A 19526-nucleotide genomic window follows, 5' to 3' on the forward strand; every position below is an offset into this window, starting at 1 on the left:
TTTGTCCAGTGATTGCCTTTCTCACACTGGGGGCATACACTGGGACTTTTCTGTTGATTGATGGTAGTTTTTGCCTTTTGATTTCCTTTTCTATATTCCTTTTTTGTGTGTGTCCAAATTGCCCACAATTGAAATAAGAGCCTGAGAAACGGGGCATATTCTTTCCTGCTTTCAATCCAGCCATAGCCTGAGCTAAAAGAGTAGCCTTATGTAAGTTACCTCCAATGCCATCAGAAGCCTTAATATATTCAGCTAAATGAGGCTTCCCTGTCAGGGGTCTAATAGCAGTTTGACACTGCATTAGCATTATTGTATGTAAGAAGCTGTATTGCAACATCCTGAGCTGTTCATCGGTTATGGTTTTATACACAGCCTCTTGGAGCCGAGCAATAAAATCAATATATGGTTCTTTAGGTCCCTGTCAGAACTAAAAGAAGGATATTTTTCCCTGTAACATTTATCCTTTCCCATGCCCGTAAGCACAGAGTGTGCAACTGAACAATGGCGACATCCTCCAGTACTGATTGATTTTCTAATCGACCCCAATTAGGGCCAATTCCCATTAACTGTTCAAAGGAAACAGGCACAGGTGGCTTCACTTGTGTTTTCCCTTGCCTGAGTCTGAGCTTCATCAGCCCACCAAGTTTTAAACTGTAAATACTGAGATAGAGTGAGAACAGATTTTGTTAAAGTATCCCAATCATACGGTATTAACCTATTATCAAGAGCCATATTTTTAAATAAAGTTTGCACAAAAGGAGAATTTGGCCCATATTGACTAATGGCTTCCTTAAATTTAATAACTTATAAGGAAAAGTGGTCCAATTGGCTATATTCTGTCCTCCTTCCTGGGTTATAGTAACCGGAAATTGCCATGTTTCAAGGTCTCCCTCAGCTCTAGCTTTTTGAAGAGAATTTTGTATAGCACCACCAATTGCTCCATGTTTTAATGTTGTAACTACAGGAGCAGTAAGTTTTTCAGCTAATTCATTTTCATTAAGGGGAGAGGGAGGAGGTGACCATTCACTTAATTCAGCAGGCAGAGCTGACGAGCTAGTAAAATATACCTTTTTCAGTTTCTCCTTCTTTTCATAAACCTCTTCTGGTTTTTTGCTCCTCGCATTCAGAATCTGAAGTTAGTTTTTCACACTCGTCCTCCTCTTCCTCATGTGAATCTGCCTTATCTGTTTGAAATGGCTCAAGAGCTGCCTTTATTAGCGCCCACATTGACCAAACGGAAACTGGAATTTTTGCTCCATCTTTATATCCCTTTTTAAAATCTCTGCCAATTCTCTCCCATTCATCCAACTCCATAGTCCCTTGTTCTAGAAACCATGGGCAAAACTGTTCTACTGTACTAAAGAGTGATAACAAATTCTGAGTACTTTCACTCCCCCTCTTCGTAATAAATGCCTTAAGAAATTCAAATAAGCAGAATGTTTGCTTTCACTTTGTCCCATTGTTACCCTGGTTCTTCTGAGCCCTCAGCTTTCCTGAGCTTCTTTCAGTCGTCCTTAGGTGTCCTCTGACGATGCATCCTCTGCTTTCACACATCTAGCATTCCTTCGCCGGGGTCTTCATCACCTCACATTGGGCGCCAGGAATGTTGGGGTGATCAGACCCAACACCAGGCGATGGGGGCTAGGAAGTCCGGCAGAGTCAAAGGAATGAGACCAGAGTACATAAAATGGGACCAGGGGCCAACACTAGTATGGAGGCTGTGAAGGCCCTGAGCGCTGGAAGCCTACACTACTTACTGGTGATCAAAGAAGCAGGTGGTGAGGATGTGGGGGTTGAAAGAAAGCAGTGTATCAAGTGCATGATCTACAGCAGTGATGGTTTAGCATTTCCTCTGAAGCATATGGAACATGTTCTGCTACTTAAGATAATGGGAAACATGTTCTTCTAGTTTAAGATACAATCAACCTATGAGGCTGAGAGTGCTAGAAGCAAGGAGCCAGCAAGTCTAGACACATTCCAGAGGCCACGAGGGGTTTTATGACCTGAGCCCTGGATTCCATCCAAGCCACGCCGTCGTGGCTTGTGCCCTGGGTTTAGATTGTGGTGCGGCAGGGCAGCCTTCCACCCTTTGGCACAGAGCTTGGTGATCCAAAGGCCACAAGGGGTTTTAGACCCTGGATCCCAGACATGTTCCAAGACTCTTTTACATTATGTCAGACATGCAAGCCCTGTCTCAGCCTTTTTCCCCAACATTCAGCTTTTCTCCAACACTGTGTCCAAGCTGCAATTAAACCCATCCACTGGATCTTAACTTTAATGATGATTTCTCCAATTCTATGATTTCCATTTACTTTTCCTATAGGTTCCAGGTGTCTGGTGAAATTCTCATTTTCATTTATTTTGATTAATCATAATTATTATTATTTCTTTTTTTTTTTGAGATACAGTCTCGCTCTTTCGCCCAGGCTAGAGTGCAGTTGGCTCACTGCAACCTCCGCCTCCTGGGTTCAAGCAATTCTCCCTGCCTCAGCCTTCCGAGTAGCTGGGACTACCTACTGCCACGCCCAGCTAATTTCTGTATATTTAGTAGAAACAGGGTCTCACCATGTTGGTTAGGCTGGTCTCTAACTCCTCACCTCAGGTGATTCACCCATCTCGGCCTCCCAAAGTGCTGCGATTACAAGCATGAGCCACCATGTCCAGACTAGTTTAATGTTCTTGTCTGATACTTCCAATATCTGGATTACCTCAGGTCTGTTTCTATTGTCTCTCTTTTTTTTTTTTTTTTTTTTTTTTTTTTTTGAGACAGAGTCTCGGTCTGTCGCCCAGGCTGGAGTGCAGTGGCCGGATCTCAGCTCACTGCAAGCTCCGCCTCCCGGGTTCACGCCATTCTCCTGCCTCAGCCTCCCGAGTAGCTGGGACTACAGGCGCCCGCCGCCTCGCCCAGCTAGTTTTTTGTATTTTTTAGTAGAGACGGGGTTTCACTGGGTTAGCCAGGATGGTCTCGATCTCCTGACCTCGTGATCCGCCGGTCTCGGCCTCCCAAAGTGCTGGGATTACAGGCTTGAGCCACCGCGCCCGGCCTGTCTCTCTTTTTTCTTGGTTTCCATCTTTTCATCCTGTTTCCTGGCATGTCTGTTATTTTTTGTTAAATGGTAAAGAGTGTATTGAAAACTGTAGAGACTCTTGATGTCTTATTCCACAGATGATATAGCAGGAGACAGAGGACAGATAAATCTCCTTAATCAGAGTCAGGCTTGCCCTTACTCCTAAAGCACAGATTTTCTGAATTCTAAACTGGAGGCCTAGAGGTACCAGGGCCTTTCCTCCTTGGCACAATTTCCAATTTTGAAATCCAATTTTGTTTCCCTAGCAATGCAACATTTTCCAAAATACCTTCTTAGCTTCTTTTTCTGCTGACGTTCTTATTTCTGCCTTATCCATGAGCAACTTAGTAGTCAGTAAATCCCTTGAGAAAAAACTGCAAAAAGAAAATGGAACCACCATTATTTCCCTTTTCTCCAAATTCTTGGCCTCTCAAATCCTGGTTGCCTTGGTTGCTCTCCAGTGATGATAGATGTCTGTTTCTTCTTGTAATCCTGTCAGTTGTTTCTTAATATATTTTGAGACTATATTGCTAGGTGCATATATATTTACAAGTTATACCTTTTTGTTGTCCTCAATATACAATATCCTTTTGCCCCTTTTGATAGATTAACTTGAATTGTTTCAGCAGATATTAAGAATGCCATACAGCTTTTTTGTCTTTGCTTTCTGATGCCTTTTTGCCTAGTGTATATGCTGTCTCCCTTTAGCTGTCAAACCTGTATCTTTGTGTTGAAAGTTTTGTAGATAGCATATTGTTAGCTTTAAAAAAAAATCCAGGCTGGGTGTGGTGGCTCACACCTGTAATCCCAGCACTTTGGGAGGCTGAAGTGGGTGGATCTCTTGAGGTCAGGCGTTCAAGACCGGCCTGAACATGGTGAAATCCCATCTCTACTAAAAATACCAAATTAGCCAGGCGTGGTGGCACACGCCTGTAATCCCAGCTACTTAGGAGGCCAAGGCAGGATAATCACTTCATCTTGGAAGGTGGAGGTTAGAGTGAGCCAAGATCGCACCATTCCACTCCAGCCTGGGCAACAAGAGCGAAACTCTGTCTCAAAAAAAAAAAAAAACCAATCTGAGATTCTTTTTTTTTTTTTTTTTTGAGACGGAGTCTCGCTCTGTCACCCAGGCTGGAGTGCAGTGGCCGGATCTCAGCTCACTGCAAGCTCCGCCTCCCGGGTTTACGCCATTCTCCGGGCTCAGCCTCCCGAGTAGCTGGGACTACAGGCGCCCGCCACCTCGCCCGGCTAGTTTTTTTTTTTTTTGTATTTTTTTTTTTTTGTATTTCTTAATAGAGACGGGGTTTCACCGTGTTAGCCAGGATGGTCTCGATCTCCTGACCTCGTGATCCGCCCGTTGGTCTCGATCTCCTGACCTCGTGATCCGCCCGTTGGTCTCGATCTCCTGACCTCGTGATCCGCCCGTCTCGGCCTCCCAAAGTGCTGGGATTACAGGCTTGAGCCACCGCGCCCGGCCTAATCTGAGATTCTTTATTTGGCAACCTTAACACTAATTACTGTTAGATGAGGCATTTTTGCCACCTAATCTACTTTTAAACCCTCCATTCCTGTGTTCTTTGGGTAGATCAAGTTTTCTTCTGTGGACTTGTTATACGTTCTATCTTTGTTTTTAAGGTGGTTATCCTGAAGACCATATGGTTAGGCATTCCTACTGAACTGTTAAAACTCATAATTGTTAAACTCATAAGACTATATTCCCTTTGTAAGACAAATAGTACATTCTCATCCCTCTTATCTCATCTCCTACCCATACAACACCATCCCTTTTATAGTCTCTAGAATTTCAGTTTCAGGCTCTGAAATTTTACTTTTTCCTAGTCCTTTTAAGACAACTTTACTAGGATACTGGACATTACTTGCTAACCTTGAATCCTCCTGCATGTTCCTCCTCCATTTTGAATTTTTTCCCATGAGTTTTGTTTTGTTTGTTTGTTTTTCTGAGATGGAGTCTCGCTCTGTCACCCAGGCTAGAGTAGAGCGGCATGATCTCAGCTTAATGCAACCTTCACCTCCTGGGTTCAAGCAATTCTCTTGCCTCAAGTGGCTGGGACTACAGGCATGTGCCACCACGCCCAGCTAATTTTTGTATTTTTTAGTATGGAAAAGGTTTCACTATGTTGGCCAAGCTGGTCTCGAACTCCTGACCTCAGATATCTGCCTGCCTCAGCCTCCCAAAGTACTGGGATTACAGGTGTAAGCCATCACACCCGGCCCCAAGAGTTTTTAAAGGAGGGTTTTGTGTAAAACCTAAGGCCTTGCAAACCTAAGCATATGCCCTCACAATTAGGTTGCCTGGATATGAAATTCTAGGTTGAAGTTAATTTACCTTGTTGCTGTTGTGGATCTGATCACAAGTGATACTTTTTTCTTTACAGGTGGCCTGCTCTTTTCCTCTAGAAGCTTTGAGAGTTTATCTTTGTATTTGTTTGCTTAAATCCCACTAATAACAGTGTACCCAGGCTTGGAAGTTTTGTCTTTTCTGACATTCATTATTTCTTCAAATTTTCTTGTTCTCACTTTTCCCCTCCTTTTGGGACTTCTATTATTGGGATGTTATTTCCATCCTCTATGCTCAGTTTCTAATTTTAATCTTTTTATACAGGACTGCTTTCTGACAGCATATCTCAAGTGGATCTTCCAGTTCATTCATTCGTTCTACAACAGTATCACTTCTGCAATATATCTTTCTCTTGTCTTCTATTTCAACTATTTTCATACTCAATACTTTTTCTTTTAGTCTTACTTCTGCTTCATATTGCTATCTTCACTCTTATTTTAAAATAATTTCTTGTGTTAAATTCTTGGCCCATCTTTTCCAATAATTTAGCTTCAGTTGTTCAGTCTGTGGCCTTTTTTAATACTGTTACGTACTTCTCTAGCATCGACTTTTGCTCTGAGTCCAAATTATCCTGCAGGTGTCACCCCTTGGCAGAGAATCTCAGGCACCCAGAAGAACTACGGAACACTGTTTGCTTTCCCTCTAACAAGCATTAGTTCAGAATTTCAACTTCAAATTTTAAGAAAGGAGTAACATGGAAAGAAGAATCTGTCCCCCTAGGTTGTAATTCACCAATTCTAGGATTTAGAAGGAGCAGGGACTTCTAGGAATGGCAGACTGAGAAACTCAGATCAACTCCCCACCTAAGGATAACTAAAAAAACTCGACACATCAAGAAATATTGATTGAAGTTCCATGTGGGCCATGACAGGATCCTTGCTTTACGTGGCATCCCTAGTATAATCTTCTCGCAGGTGCTCCAAAGTCTGAGGACCTAGACCTGTCTTTGCCTTGCATACCTGTTGCCTGGACAGTCTGTTCTTTCATGTGTGTGAATCGCAGATTTTGTCCTCCCCTGATTATTCTGCATTCTTGTGCAGAAATTCCTCAATGATTCCAAAGTCAAGCCACTGTATTTGAGCTAAGGTCACCATCTTGTGCTAAAAAGATTTTTAAAGGTAAAAGATGGTATTTTGCTGAAGGTTACTGTGAAATATGCATATGAAACACTGCACAGTGCCCAACAATTTAGAGTGGTAACTTTTCCCAGTTCTCCCTTGTTTTGGGTCCCAGCCACCTTTCCCCTCAGCCTTCTGTGTTGTCTTTTATCTCCTTCCACATTTCTATTTTCATTCACAAAGAAAGCCAACAGACCATCATATTTCCCTCTGTTCAGGGAAGAGTTCCCATTTCCATACTGGGCCTGCTGGAGAGAATGAGGGTCATGCTCCTTACGCACACTTGACAGTTAACCACGGTCAAGGACGGCAGTCCTTGCTGCTTTAGGTTGTAATATCCCATCCACACTCTCCTACTTCTGACCATGTGAGACAGAAATTCTGTCTTTATCACAAGCTGGTTGGGAGATGAGTGGTCACATGATGTGTGTTCCAGTTACAGTGATCTTAAGGGTCTCAATTTTTTGGTCCTCTTAAATTCCATTTTGGATAGTGAGAGGTTGGACTAGTGGCCCTTTGCCCTGGTTCTACAATGAAATAACAGCACCAGTATTGAAGAATCAATCAATACCTGCACCACAGCTATGTTCCAGAGATCATCTCACTGCCTATGAGCTGGCAGTTGGGGGTGAGGATGACCTGGTGTGGGTAGTGACTGGTGTCTCTTTCTTCAGAAAAACATCACAGAAGCCTACCAGGTCAGCAAGAAGCCTCCAAAGTCCGTGGCGAAGGTGATTAAAATTTCAGCCCCTGCCAACAAGGCCGTCTACAACTATAGTATCCAGACCATGAATTCTACAGAGCTTGCCAAGAAGCAGCTGTATCAAGAGATGGCCAAGGTGAGAGACCCAGACAGGATGATGGCAGCTGGCAAATCCCATGAATTCTTTCCTCTGACCACACCTGCCTGGAGGTCAGCGGGGGATCTCAGGTATACAGATGAAAGCCAATCATGCTAGGGGAAGTAGACAAGGCTCAGATGTTGAGAAATGTTCTCTTCCACACTAAATGAGAATCCTCCACACTGAGGGTGAGCCCGAGATCCTCAATGGAAGCTCAGATGTACATGAAGGAGAACAACTGTAGCATCCTTACCTCTGGGGTACACTTTATGATTGCTGCTTATGAAGGCAGCTACCAACAGAAGGGAAAGCCATGGTTTAGGCTTCCAGCACACATTAACTTCAGGAAACGGCTTCTCCCATCAAAGGGGACAATAATATGACCCTTACAGGGCTGCTGCACAGTCATTTCCTCTCAATGCACTATTTACGTCATCAGGAACTATGATTATGCCCCCAGCTGTTTCTGATTCCTACAAGAAATCCAAGATTGCTATCAGCCCTTCTACCCCAACCTGTCTGCCCCCATTTCTAGGAGCCAAGAAAGAGATTCACGTACTCACAGGATTACCTCTCAGCCATGGTGGAGCCCCTGGACTTGAAGGAAGAGGAGAAGAAAGCCCAGAAGAAATCCCGCCAAGCCTGGCTCACAGCCAGGGGATTCCAAGTGACAGGTCTTCAGAGCGACACTGAAGGCAGCTTTCAGGATCTCAAGCTGCCACCCATCAAAGAGCTGAATGAGGTCCACAGGGAAGAGCAGGGTCTCAGGTGGGGTGTCCATAGGGACCTTTCTCCTGATTTACTTACTCCCCCAATTTAGGAGTGGAAGGAAAACTCCCTGTTTGCTAACGTACTGGAGCCTGTGTTGGATCGAGACCGATGGAGCTGGGACAGGCACCACGTGGACTTTGATCTGTACAAGAAGCCACCACCTTTCCTCAAGCTGCCCCCTTCGCCTGTACCAACTCCTGTAACAGGTAACAGGCAAGGCTTTGCCAAGCTGGGCCTCCTGATGCCGTGGGCAGGCAGGAGCTCTGTGCCACTCTGCATCTTCAGTGGTATCCATTTTGTTTACGCTATCAACCAAACTTTCTATGCTAAAAAAATCAAGATGCAGAACAGGTCTGATAGAAGAGATTGAATGTTGGGCTGGAACTCAGACCAGGATTCTAGTCCTAAGTGTGGCATTTGTGTGACTTCAGGCAAATCCCTTCATGCCCTGGGCCTGGTTTCTTGGCTATAAAGTGGGAAAGTTGGAAGACAGGTCTAAAGGCTTCCTGAGCTTCAACACTATTACCCATGACTGATCTCTAGGTGTCCAGCCAAGAGCTGAGGGCAGAGGCTCTGGGCTTTACTGGGACCTTCCAGCTGCAAAGATACTGACAGTTCTTCCTGTGGGGGAAAGGCGGAGACAGGAAACATAGGTCTTCCTACACCAGTCCCTCCAAGTCCTCTCCCTCTTTATCCCTGCTTATGAAAATTGATCTCAGGATCATCTAGAGGTTAACACAGAATCCAAACTTGTCAGTTAACAGAGCCAGAACCTTTGTTCAGGGAGAACGAGACATGAACCTATCTAACAACAAGGTCTGCCAGAGAAACCTCTCCCAGAAAACTAGGTCAGGTGAAAATGACGGCTTGCTTTCCTTCTCGACTCTTAAGGACAGCTGATCACAGCTCCATGGAAGTGCTAACAAGTTTGCCAAAATGTCACTTTCTCCATTTGCCTTGACTTCGCTCCCTCCCTCCCCAGTAGGCCCTAGATCTCCCAGGCTGCCTGAAGAGACCTGGTCTCTGTGGGCATGTCTCAGGCCCACAGTTACTGCTGTGGCTCTCAAGGAGGCTCCAGCTAGGAGAGCTGTCTAGCCTAAGAACACAAGGCTTTTCCTTGGTAAGAATGCTTCCTAGTGAGCTCCACTGCCAGCCTTCCCAGCAAAAGTCTCCTGGGGGTTTCACTGGTGAAATCATTTAAGAAACACATGCTGGGGTCTCCTCTTCCCACAACATGCTTAAGAAAAGTTAGCAACTACAGATGAGAGGGACAGGCTTGAACTGGTCGCTAGGCCTTTTCAACCCAGATGGATGAATGGAGAATTTGCTGCTGACCAAGGCCTTACACACCACCAGCCTAGAGTGAAGCCCCCTTCCAGAGGTCTGCCTGGAAGTGGGGTGGGTCTGACAGCCCCTCCCCAAACTTCCCCTGTGCAAAGAAAGTCCAAGCAGCCTTTTGTCCAGAGGTATGCATGCTTCATTTTGTGCAAAATGCTTCCTTGCTATCATTAACAAAACAGAACTTTAGGTTTCACTGAGAGGTTATTTACATGGTCACAATATTTAGAAACTTTCCCGTTTTAAAAACTAGTTACCAAACCCCTGGCACAATGCTCAGGCCAGCCCCGCTCAGCCAGCTCAGCTCTCCAAGTTCCCAATCTCCTCCTTGCCTATTTCCAGCATCACAGTAAATTGGGAATATACTTGGAGGAAAAAGAGCTGGCCGCTTTCTCTGTGCTCAAGGGAATGTCCACCATAGGCATTTTAGAGCTCCAGACCACCCAAGGACCATACCAAAGCTTAAAGTCCACCACAGGCCGGGCGCAGTGGCTCAAGCCTGTAATCCCAGCACTTTGGGAGGCCGAGGCGGGCGGATCACAAGGTCAGGAGATCGAGACCACAGTGAAACCCCGTCTCTACTAAAAATACAAAAAATTAGCCGGGCGCGGTGGCGGGCGCCTGTAGTCCCAGCTACTCAGGAGGCTGAGGCAGGAGAATGGCGGGAACCCGGGAGGCGGAGCTTGCAGTGAGCTGAGATCCGGCCACTGCACTCCAGCCTGGGCAACAGCGTGAGACTCCGTCTCAAAAAAAAAAAAAAAAAAAAAAAAAAAGTCCACCACAGTGAGCACGCTGGGACCCAGTGTATCTTGCAAGCGCCAGTAAAAGGGAGGCTGGAGAAATGCAAAGACCTGCTGGGACAGCCTGGAGATACCATTCATCCTCTCCTCAAGAGTAGAGGCCAGTTTTGTAAAGAAATTAAAGTCCCTAGGTGCATACCTCAGCTGAGGCAGCCTCCCTATCTCCTGAGGAGGATAAAAACTAAGGGCTCATAACCCCAAGGCATTGTGGACTGCACTGTGTCTGCTCCTTAGCGTTCTGGGCCCTCCTTGCAGAGTGAGGACAAAGGGGACCCGAGGCCATCAACAAAGGGTGGTTCTCAGGGTCCTGCTGTCACCCATTAAATGCTGGTTCTGAGGAACAGTGTGACAAGTACAGCAAAGGCTAAGAGTGCACAGATTGTGACATTTTATATTCTTCTTTAAATGGTTCCTGGTACATGTTTTAAGTGCCTCTGCTTCTAGTTTAAATGAATGACCCAGACACAGCTTTCAAGCTGTTTCTTAGAGAATGTGTGGTTGAGCAGAAATGGCTATCCACACCTGACACAGGTCCCCACCCACCTCACGCCCTGGAGGCAGCAGCGCAAGCCCCAGTTTCCACTATGGTGTCTCCTCAATGACCAGAATACCCGCCAGTTCCAGAGGTCGGCAATTCCATTCTCTCTCTCTGGCTCAGTTCAGAAGCTGTGATGGTCCTGTTAGAGAGCACTCCTGCAGGTCGAAACCTGGAATAGGCTCTCCCAGGCCAGGAGACAACCCTTCAGGTGCAGACAGGGAACAAATGGCTCAACCCGTGATAATGCCAAGTTGTAACACCTTCTGAAAAAAGAGTGACAGTCATCCAGCAACGGGCCATGGGTGGGGGTGGGCAGCAGCAGGGGACACTCTCCCCTGCCTCAGCATGTCCTGTCCAGAGGGTGGGCACAGATATAGGCTCGCTTCTCAAGGATCTGCTGGGACACTTTCTTAATCTGCTCATCTAGGTTTTCTGGAGCATCTGGGAAGGAAAAGGAAAGATGGTGGGTGATCCTTCTGCATTGTGATAAGACAAACATGGCTGAAGTGGGGGCATTTTTCCACAAAGTCAGCCCACCCACCATGAAGCAGCCCTAAGGGTGACCCCCTCTTCCAAACCCCCAGCAAGTGATTCAGGGCTGTAGGGAGAGAAGGGCACAGCTTCATTCTCAGTTACAAAGGACTCATCCTGCTCATTTCTAAGCCCCAGATCTCGTGGGGTGGAGCCGGCACTTGCTCCATAAACAGCCCATCTGTGATTCCAGCCCACTGGAGGAGAAACCATTTCAGCATCCTCCACAGCACATAACCTGTCAGCACTGGGGGCGGGGGGGGCGGTCTGGGCTACCCCCAGGGCTAGGACCTGCAAAAAATCATATGCCACTCTCGGCGAGTGCCACAGTGCTGGCGCCTACCCCCGTCACTTGGCAACAGGACGGGGCTCTGCAGGGACACTGATCCAGAGCCTCAGGCCAACAGGACTGTGAGGGTCAGAGGTAGACTGAGCTGGGCATTCCCAGATGTGGTCAAGTGGCTACAGAAGAGGAAGAGCACTGCAGACAGACCAGGGAGCACGAGCAAAGCCCTCTGTTCTCTAGGCCAAGGCCTGAGACCTCTGCAGGGCACTGCAAGGTCATTTTGGATGGGTCGCAGTGGGTAAAGGGGCAGGTAAAATGCTGTATCCAGAATCAGGTACAACCTGGCGCTCCTCCCTTCGTAAGCCTTCCCCAGACAGCTTCGAGAATACAGCCAGGGCCAGGCACAGTGGCTCACGCCTGTAATCCCAGCACTTTGGGAAGCCAAGTAGGCGGATCACCTGAGGTTAGGAGTTGGAGACCAGCCTGGCCAACATGGTGAAACCCTGCTTCTACTAAAAATACAAATATTAGCTGGGCATGGTGGTGCATGCCTGTAATCCCAACTACTCAGGAGGCTGAGGCACAAGAATTGCTTGAACCCAGGAGGTGGAGGTTGCAGTGAGCCAAGATTGTGCCACTGCATTCCAGCCTGGGTGACAAAGTGAGACTATGTCTCCAAAAAAAAAAAAAAGAATACAGCCAGGCATGCTGGGCAGATGCCAGGGGTCCTGCACAAAGGGCTCTGTACTTGCTCAATCTAAAATTGCCTTGGCAGGCAGGGCGCGGTGGCTCATGCCTGTAATCCCAGCATTTTGGGAGGCTGAGGCAGGCAGATCATCTGAGGTCAGGAGTTCGAGACCAGTCTGGCTAACATGTTGAAACTCTGTTTCTACTAAAAATACAAAAAATTAGCTGGGCGTGGTGGTGTGCACCTGTAATCCCAGCTACTTGGGAGGCTGGGGCAGAAGAATCGCTTGAACTGAGGAGGTGGAGTTTGCAGGGAGCCGAGATTGCACCATTACACTCCAACTTGGGCAACAAGAGCGAAACTCCATCTCAAAATAAATAAATATAAATAAATACAACTACCTTCGTGAATGGGGCAGGTTTGCACCTACAGTGCCTGGCGGGCACTGCTGCAGCTAAGCCCAGGCCTACCCGGGCCCTCACTCAAGGCAAAGGTCTGTGAGTAGCCAGCAGGCTCTGGGAGCTTGACAGGGTCCAGAAACAGCTCACCCTCAATAGGGGCCTAGAAGTGGGCCCTTCCTTCCCTCCCCCAAGACATGCCACTCACACTTGTCCAGCTGAGAGAGGCTGAAGAGATTCTGGAAGTAAGCTTCCACGCAGAAGGTGTTGGCCAAGAGAACCTGCCAGAACCAAGGACAGAAAAGATATGCCCAAATTCCTGGAATCTGACCTCTGAGCTTCAAAAACCCAGCCTATCAGCCAAACTGGGTAGCATGGCAGGGGTGAAAAGGCCTGGCTCAGGAGTCACCCCGTCTCAGGTTCTAATTCCAGCCCCGACCCAACAGCCTTTCCCCAACAGCAAGTGACTTAATATCTCTGAGCCTGTTTCCTCTGAGAGGCAGATGTCACAATCCTGGTATCTGCAGGCACTCTGGGAAGGGCAGGCAGAGATCCTGGTACACAGTGGGTCCTCAGACACTGCACTGCCTCCCCCCAGCAGAGTGGGCAATGTGCAGGGTCTGCCCCTCACTGGGGGTCAGGGCACTGGGATCGGGAACGCCTGTCACTCACCCGCCTCTTCTCTCAGGCAGGAAGAAGAAAAGGAACGGCCCCATCTCCTGAACAGCACAGACCCTCCCACAGCCACCGCATGGTGAACTTGCACAGCCTCCCCCACAGCCTCTCCCTGCAGGACCTGTGGATACCCCCTCAACTGGCCCAGCCCTCCCCCACACCCGCCCACACCCTCCTCAACAATTAACTTCATTAAAGTGCAGCAGGACAGATGCCAGCAGCCAGGCCCTGTGTGAGGCTAGGCTGGACTCACCTCATGGTCGTGGTTGCGTAGCCCGATGCGGATGGAGCGGCTGGCCCGCGACAGCACAGCCGTCATGCCATAGAGGTTGATGAGGATGTTGGCCACCCGCTTCAGCACCAGCTGCTCCTCCATGATTGTCTGGGATCACAGAGGCTCTGAGTGGGGACTCACTACCTAGACCAGTCCCCCACACGGTCCCTCCCTGGGCTGCATCTCTGCCTGTCTTAGTTTCCTGTGTTCCTTGAGAAAGTGGAGCCAATAAAGCCTTTCCCTTCAGGTCATGGGAGAACGGCTCCCAGCCACCTTCTGTTTTCCCTTCTCTTTGATCTCTAGATTCAGGGAGGAGGTTAAGGCAAGACCTGGTCCCAGAAACTTGGCTGAGACCAGAAGCCAGTGCTTACTGTGCTACTGTCACCTTCAGCAGCAAGGGCCCCACCAATCAGGTCCCTAGATTCAGGCCCCAGGTGGGGCTGCCCTCCCGATTCTAGGGAGCCTCTCTACCTGAAAGGTGCACAGAAAAACACTGCAGAAAACTCACCCAGCAAGGGTGCCCCTCCAAGTAGCTAAGTGGGCCCCAGGACAGGCTGACAAAGTCAGCCTGACCTCACCACCCCATCCCTCCAGGGCGATCAAGATTTCTGTTCTAGGCCTGGTCCCAAAGGATACTTGACAAAAAGTAGTCTCATGAATGCTGGCCAAATTGGGGGACCGGTTGCGACCCAGGCCTGGGAGGGCCTGGTTACCTTGCCAAAGCGGAGCAGCAGTGTCTCCACGGTCTGGCCGAAGTAGTAGGTGTTCTCCTCAAACTTGTTGGCACTGTCCTATTAACCAAGACAGGAGTCAGTTCAGCACCTCATCCCTACAGTGCCCTGCCCTGTCCCACAGTCCGGGTACCAGGCAAAGATGCCCCATCTGAGGGAGGCAATCCAGGGTGTCATGGACTAGCTGGTGTTCCCCAGCCTCCCCTGGAGGAGCCCAGACCCCCCACAGTGAGATCTTTTCTGCCATGAGATCTGGCAGAAGGGCACTGAAGTAGGGGGTATGCCTGTTAGGCCCACTTACTGCAAGACTGGGGTGCACAACTCCATGGTTGCCTGTCAGTCCCAGGTCCACAGTTCGGCCCAGGGAGTCCCGAAGCTTCTGGCCAATGGTCTCCATGACTGTGGTCACTTTGGCCTGTTTAAACTCACTGCAGAAAGTCCATGGTCCTGTGACTGGAGGCCTCACTGCTGGCTCTCACTGTCCAGCAACACGGCCCACTTGGCACCCAGAAGCTCCGTGCCCCTCCCTGGCCTGGATATGCTGGGCCTCTGGCTACAGGCTGAACCCCTCAATCAAACCACCTGCCGGAGAGCACCCAGTCGCCTCAAGGGAGCCACACATGTAAGGGGTGGAGTCACAGCCAGCTTCCCAGCAGCTGTCTCCTGTGAAGGAGACAAAATGCTACCAGCAACCTGTACTTAGTCTCCAGCAGTGATTTGGGATTGCTGTGCCCCTAGGATGGGGGTGGAGGGGGGCAGGAGGGGAAGAAGGGCAGAGAAGAAAAACACTGGTCTTATGTTGGCTGTGAGGCCTGGCACCTTTAAGGGGACACCTGTCATTCTTCAGATTCTGAAAAACCAGCTGCCTCCAGTGTGAGGGACCAGAGCGGGGATACGGTGTTCACATTGGAGCTGTAGGGTAGTGTGGCCATAAGGGCAGGGCAGCGAGGGCTTCCCTGGGCAATAAGCCCCCAACTACCACAGGGGAAGGTCCCCTCCACAAGGCTGCGCCACACCCCCATGCCCCCACTCGAGGTCAAGGCAGCTCTTTCCTCCCACTGTCCTGGACTGGCCCCTGCTGGGCAGGTATAGGCTCTGAGAAGCACACAGTGACAATGGTACTTACCGGATCCTGGCAGTCAGGATGCGGCCAGCATGCTGCAGACCCGTCAGGGCGATGTACATCCGGAGAATCTCATTGGTTCCCTGTGGCCAGTAGTGTAGAGGTCAAAGGCTGCCCCCCAGCCAGGCAGCCATGGTAGTGCCATATGTGCTGGGTAGGCCCAGCCACTGCCTGCTTGCCCATGCCACAGAAGCCACTGCTCCTGAAGTAGCTGGGAACAGGGCTCTGACCAGGGCTCAGAGAGTACACAGGGATGAGGAGGAGGTGACCAGATGGCCATGGGCTCCCGCTGGGACCCTCTACTGCTCGGTAACCAGCTTCACGTGTCAAGCCTTTCTCCAAGTCTCCAGGTCCTCTTTAAAATGGAAACCAACTTTCCCTGGGTGGTAAGGGGTGCTGATGCCTGGGGCTCAGCCAGTGCCGGACAGACATTGCTGGCTCCAGGTGGAGGCCAGATTCCTAACAGAAGCCACAAATTGCTGAGTGGCAGCTAGAAGCTCCTCAGTGCCAGGTGTCAACACCCAGAGGGCCACATGCTCCCCACTCCCCCAACCCATGATTCTGATCAGTGAGAGACCGGTGGGCTTCTGCCCACTCTGCACAATGGAGATGTGCGTCAGGTGCAGGGGCCTGACCCAGGCTACACAGCCAGCACCAGGGACTGAGGACTGTCCTCTGCAGCCAGGCAGAAAACACAGACAGCAGGACTCCCTACAGGAAAAGAGGGGACTGCAGAGGCCTCCTGGCAGAACCACCCAGCTCCGAGCAGGCTCCAGACAGGAGGTACCACCCCACATTGAGAGCCCTGTGTTCTTCCAAGGCCTCGAGGGCTTCCTGAACCCTGCTGACCACCCCAGTCCTGGAGAACTCCAGCCCTCCCGGGCTGAGGGAAGGGCATTTGGAGAAGGCCCTTTGCAAGGCTGAGACCACTCCAGTGCCCTCAGGCTGGCCCCTGCCCCATATGTCCACTACAACAGTGGAGATGGCTGGAACCCAATGGACAGGCCAGGAACAAAAGCAGCCAAGGAGGCTTCCCACTGGACAGGACGGCCCAGGAGACAAGACTACACTCCCGGAGGCTGATGATGTCCCCTCATTACCAGACCTGCTGCTCAGGCCCAAACCCTCTCCCTGTCTCAGGCTGCCTCCTGTATACCCATGCCCACCATCACATCCCACCCATCCTGCTATGCTCTCTTAGGTCTAGCCTCTCCCTCCCAGCAGGAGAGCCCCTGGCCTCTGGCCTCATCCCTGTAACTCACTCTCCACATGAGCCCCATCCATATGTCCGGCACTTGCTGAGCCCCTGGGGGAATTTCCCACAATACAGATACAACCAAATAATGCCCTGCTTATAGATGTTTTATGGCTTCCAAATTCCTCTGCTGTCAGTCAAGGTCCTCCACACTCTGGCTACTTTTTTAGCCTTCCCGTGTACCTTCTTCAACACCCCCAAACCCACTACCTGCCCCAGCCCACCTGGCAGGACTGACTGCTGCTCCCAGAAAGCCCTTCACTCTCTCTTCATTCACCTTGATGATCAGTCCCATCTGGGCCTGGCATGCTCTATTACCCTGCCCTCAGGGACAAACTGCCCTCTCCCCGGCCCTGGTCAAAGCCCTTTTTTTTCTGCCCCTAAGGGCATGCTTCACAAAACTCTGGCTGCCTCTGGAGGACGCCCGCTCCCTGCCTCTTTGTGTACTTGCACTCTGTCATTCCCCTTGGTCGGCCCTGCTACACAATCAGAACACAGCACCCAAAAACATGTCTGTGGCCCCAATTCCCTCCCCTGCCACCAGGCACATGCTAACTGAACTGACTCCTCAGGCTTGTGACTTCATGGAGGGCAGCAATCAGGAACGAGACGTGCCAGGGCTAGGAGAGCCCTTGAGAGCCATTGAGAGCATAAGACCCAGCCGTGGGCCTCGGGGGCCTCTGTGAGGCCCTGAGCAGCATCTTCAGGACCAGGCAGGGTCCTGGGGGTGGAGCACAGCTTAGCTGGTGGCAGGGCCACTCACCTCAAAGATGAGGAGGATGCGGGTGTCACGCAGTATGCGCTCGTACGGATAGTCCTTCGTGTAGCCCAAGCCCCCGAGGATCTGCAGCGCCTCACTCACACACTGCCAGGCAGCTTCGGAGCTGAACACCTGTGGGGTGTCACACCGAATCCTTTCCAAAAGGAAGACCTACGCTGCAGGGAGCTGGGTGGCTGGGGAGCCACGGGAGGCACCAGGGTTTGGGGAGGAGATCGGCCAGGGAGGGACTTGAGGGGTGATGTGGACAAGTCCTTTGCCTTCCTTGACCACACTGGCCAGCTTGTGTTCCCCACCCCACCGTGACCTTCTGTACCTCTGGGCCCACCTTCATCCTATCTGCACCTGGCTTAGCTCCTGTTCCTTTAAAACCCACCTAAGATCTCCCCCTCCCGAGAAAACCTGACCTGTTCCTGCCCAGTCCCAGCGGCCGTGACTTCTTTCTGTCTGTGCACACTGTAAGTGCCTTGGGGGCAGACAAACTGCCATATTTAGCCCTAGGTTTAGTATCTGGAAGAAGTTGGCTACAGCAAACTAACGTCTGTGGTCACTGCTCAAGGGTGACAAGAAAACGAGATGATAAAACACATGCAAATGCACCCAGTACACAGCCTGCACCTAGAAAAGACTCAAACACGGCCCAAGATGCCCAACCTTTTATTATTATTATTATTTTTTTTTATTTTTTCAGGGACCTTGCCACTTCAAGATCCCAACCTTTTAGGTAGACTTTCCTGCCCACACCAGGACGTTTGCTTCTGTAAGCTGCCATACCTCTCACCATTTCTCTCAAGAGCTCAATTCCAGAGATCAGCTTAAAAACAATTGTTGGGGGAACAAAGTAGGGTCCCCCAAAGGGTGGCCATCTTTTTTATTACAGCTAAAAAATGACACCCTCTACCCTGAACAAAACAAAAGCAAACTCTATTATCTACTTCAACCAAGTAAGATGCTCTTCCCACCTCAGCCTCTCAGGTAGTTGGGACTACAGGCATGTGCCACCATGCCAGCTAATTTTTGTATTTTTTGTAGAGATGGGGTTTCACCATGTTGCCCAGACTCATATACTTTTTCCTTTTTTTTTTTTGAGATGGAGTTTTGCTCTTGTTGCCCAGGCTAGTGTGCAATGGCACAATCTTGGCAACCTCCACCACCCTCCCCGGGTTCAAGTGATTCTCCTGCCTCAGCCTCCCAAGTAGCTGGGGTTACAGGTGCCTGCCACCACGCCTGGCTAATTTTTTGTGTTTTTAGTAGAGATGGGGCTTTACCATGTTGGCCAGGCTGGTCTTGAACTCCAGACCTCAGGTGATCCACCCACCTTGGCCTCCCAAAGTGCTGGGATTACAGACGTGAGCCACCACGTCCTGCCATATGCTTAGTTTTTAAGACAAAGTTTTGATACCAGAAAGTAGGAAGGCCATAAACTAAGGAAAAAAGAAGTCTTTCTCAAGCAAGCCAGCTGCAATGTTATTACTCTAAAAGGATGTTATCATAACGGTCTCCTTCTGCTATAAACTGCTGATCCACTGGCTCACCGGACACTTCCCCACTGCTGCTCCCCACTGCTTGCCTATCCCTGGAGTGCTACACAGGGCAAGTGTATCGCAAATACTGGATCAATGACAGGAGGAAGATGACAGGCAACAGCATGGGCTTGAAAGGTCACAGTGAGGGAGCTTTCCCAAGCCTCCCTCCAGCACCAGCTCTCTGGCTATGCCGGGGTTACCTTCACCATGGCCGCCTCGATGGAGCAGTCAGGAAAGCCCGGTTGGTCCAGCATCCCTGCTGTGAGGTAGGTCATACTCTCCATGACGTAAGCCTTCTGAGCCATCAGTGCAAATTTCTCCTAGAGTGTTCAGAAAAAAACACGAGAAGCAATTTGCATGTGCTGAGAGCCAAATCTGTGAAACAGGACAGAAGGTAATTAAGTCAGAAGCCTCAATGCCCAAGAGA

At 49.7% G+C, this 19526-nt stretch overlaps 2 protein-coding genes across 16 annotated transcripts in view; one reads left to right on the plus strand and one right to left on the minus strand.

Moving 5' to 3' along the window:
* The window catches only part of CFAP92 (cilia and flagella associated protein 92 (putative)), an 82657-nt gene extending 68725 nt beyond the window's left edge, over positions 1–13932 (plus strand). For 5 of the 14 annotated variants that reach the window (XM_071092291.1, XM_071092290.1, XM_071092294.1 and 2 more), the window contains 3 exons: positions 7220–7384; positions 7923–8129; positions 8208–9098. In XM_071092291.1, coding sequence (XP_070948392.1) covers positions 7220–7384; positions 7923–8129; positions 8208–8528 — 693 coding nt within the window. In that variant the 3' untranslated portion in view covers positions 8529–9098. Of the gene's footprint in view, positions 1–7219; positions 7405–7922; positions 8130–8207; positions 9099–13425 lie in introns of those variants that run through there. The other 9 variants (XM_071092292.1, XM_071092289.1, XR_011620265.1 and 6 more) reach the window with 7 other exon arrangements.
* The window catches only part of LOC105477783 (acyl-CoA dehydrogenase family member 9), a 30401-nt gene continuing 21536 nt past the window's right edge, over positions 10662–19526 (minus strand). For both annotated transcript variants that reach the window (XM_011734565.2, XM_011734567.2), the window contains 8 exons: positions 19300–19419; positions 17559–17687; positions 15544–15623; positions 14719–14845; positions 14400–14477; positions 13666–13794; positions 12946–13018; positions 10662–11275 (listed from right to left, as the gene is read on the minus strand). In XM_011734565.2, the coding sequence (XP_011732867.2) occupies positions 11175–11275; positions 12946–13018; positions 13666–13794; positions 14400–14477; positions 14719–14845; positions 15544–15623; positions 17559–17687; positions 19300–19419 (837 nt within the window). In that variant the 3' untranslated portion in view covers positions 10662–11174. The remainder of the gene's footprint in view (positions 11276–12945; positions 13019–13665; positions 13795–14399; positions 14478–14718; positions 14846–15543; positions 15624–17558; positions 17688–19299; positions 19420–19526) is intronic.

This window comes from Macaca nemestrina, chromosome 2 (assembly GCF_043159975.1).
Source record: "Macaca nemestrina isolate mMacNem1 chromosome 2, mMacNem.hap1, whole genome shotgun sequence".
NCBI classification, from domain to species: Eukaryota; Metazoa; Chordata; class Mammalia; order Primates; family Cercopithecidae; genus Macaca; species Macaca nemestrina.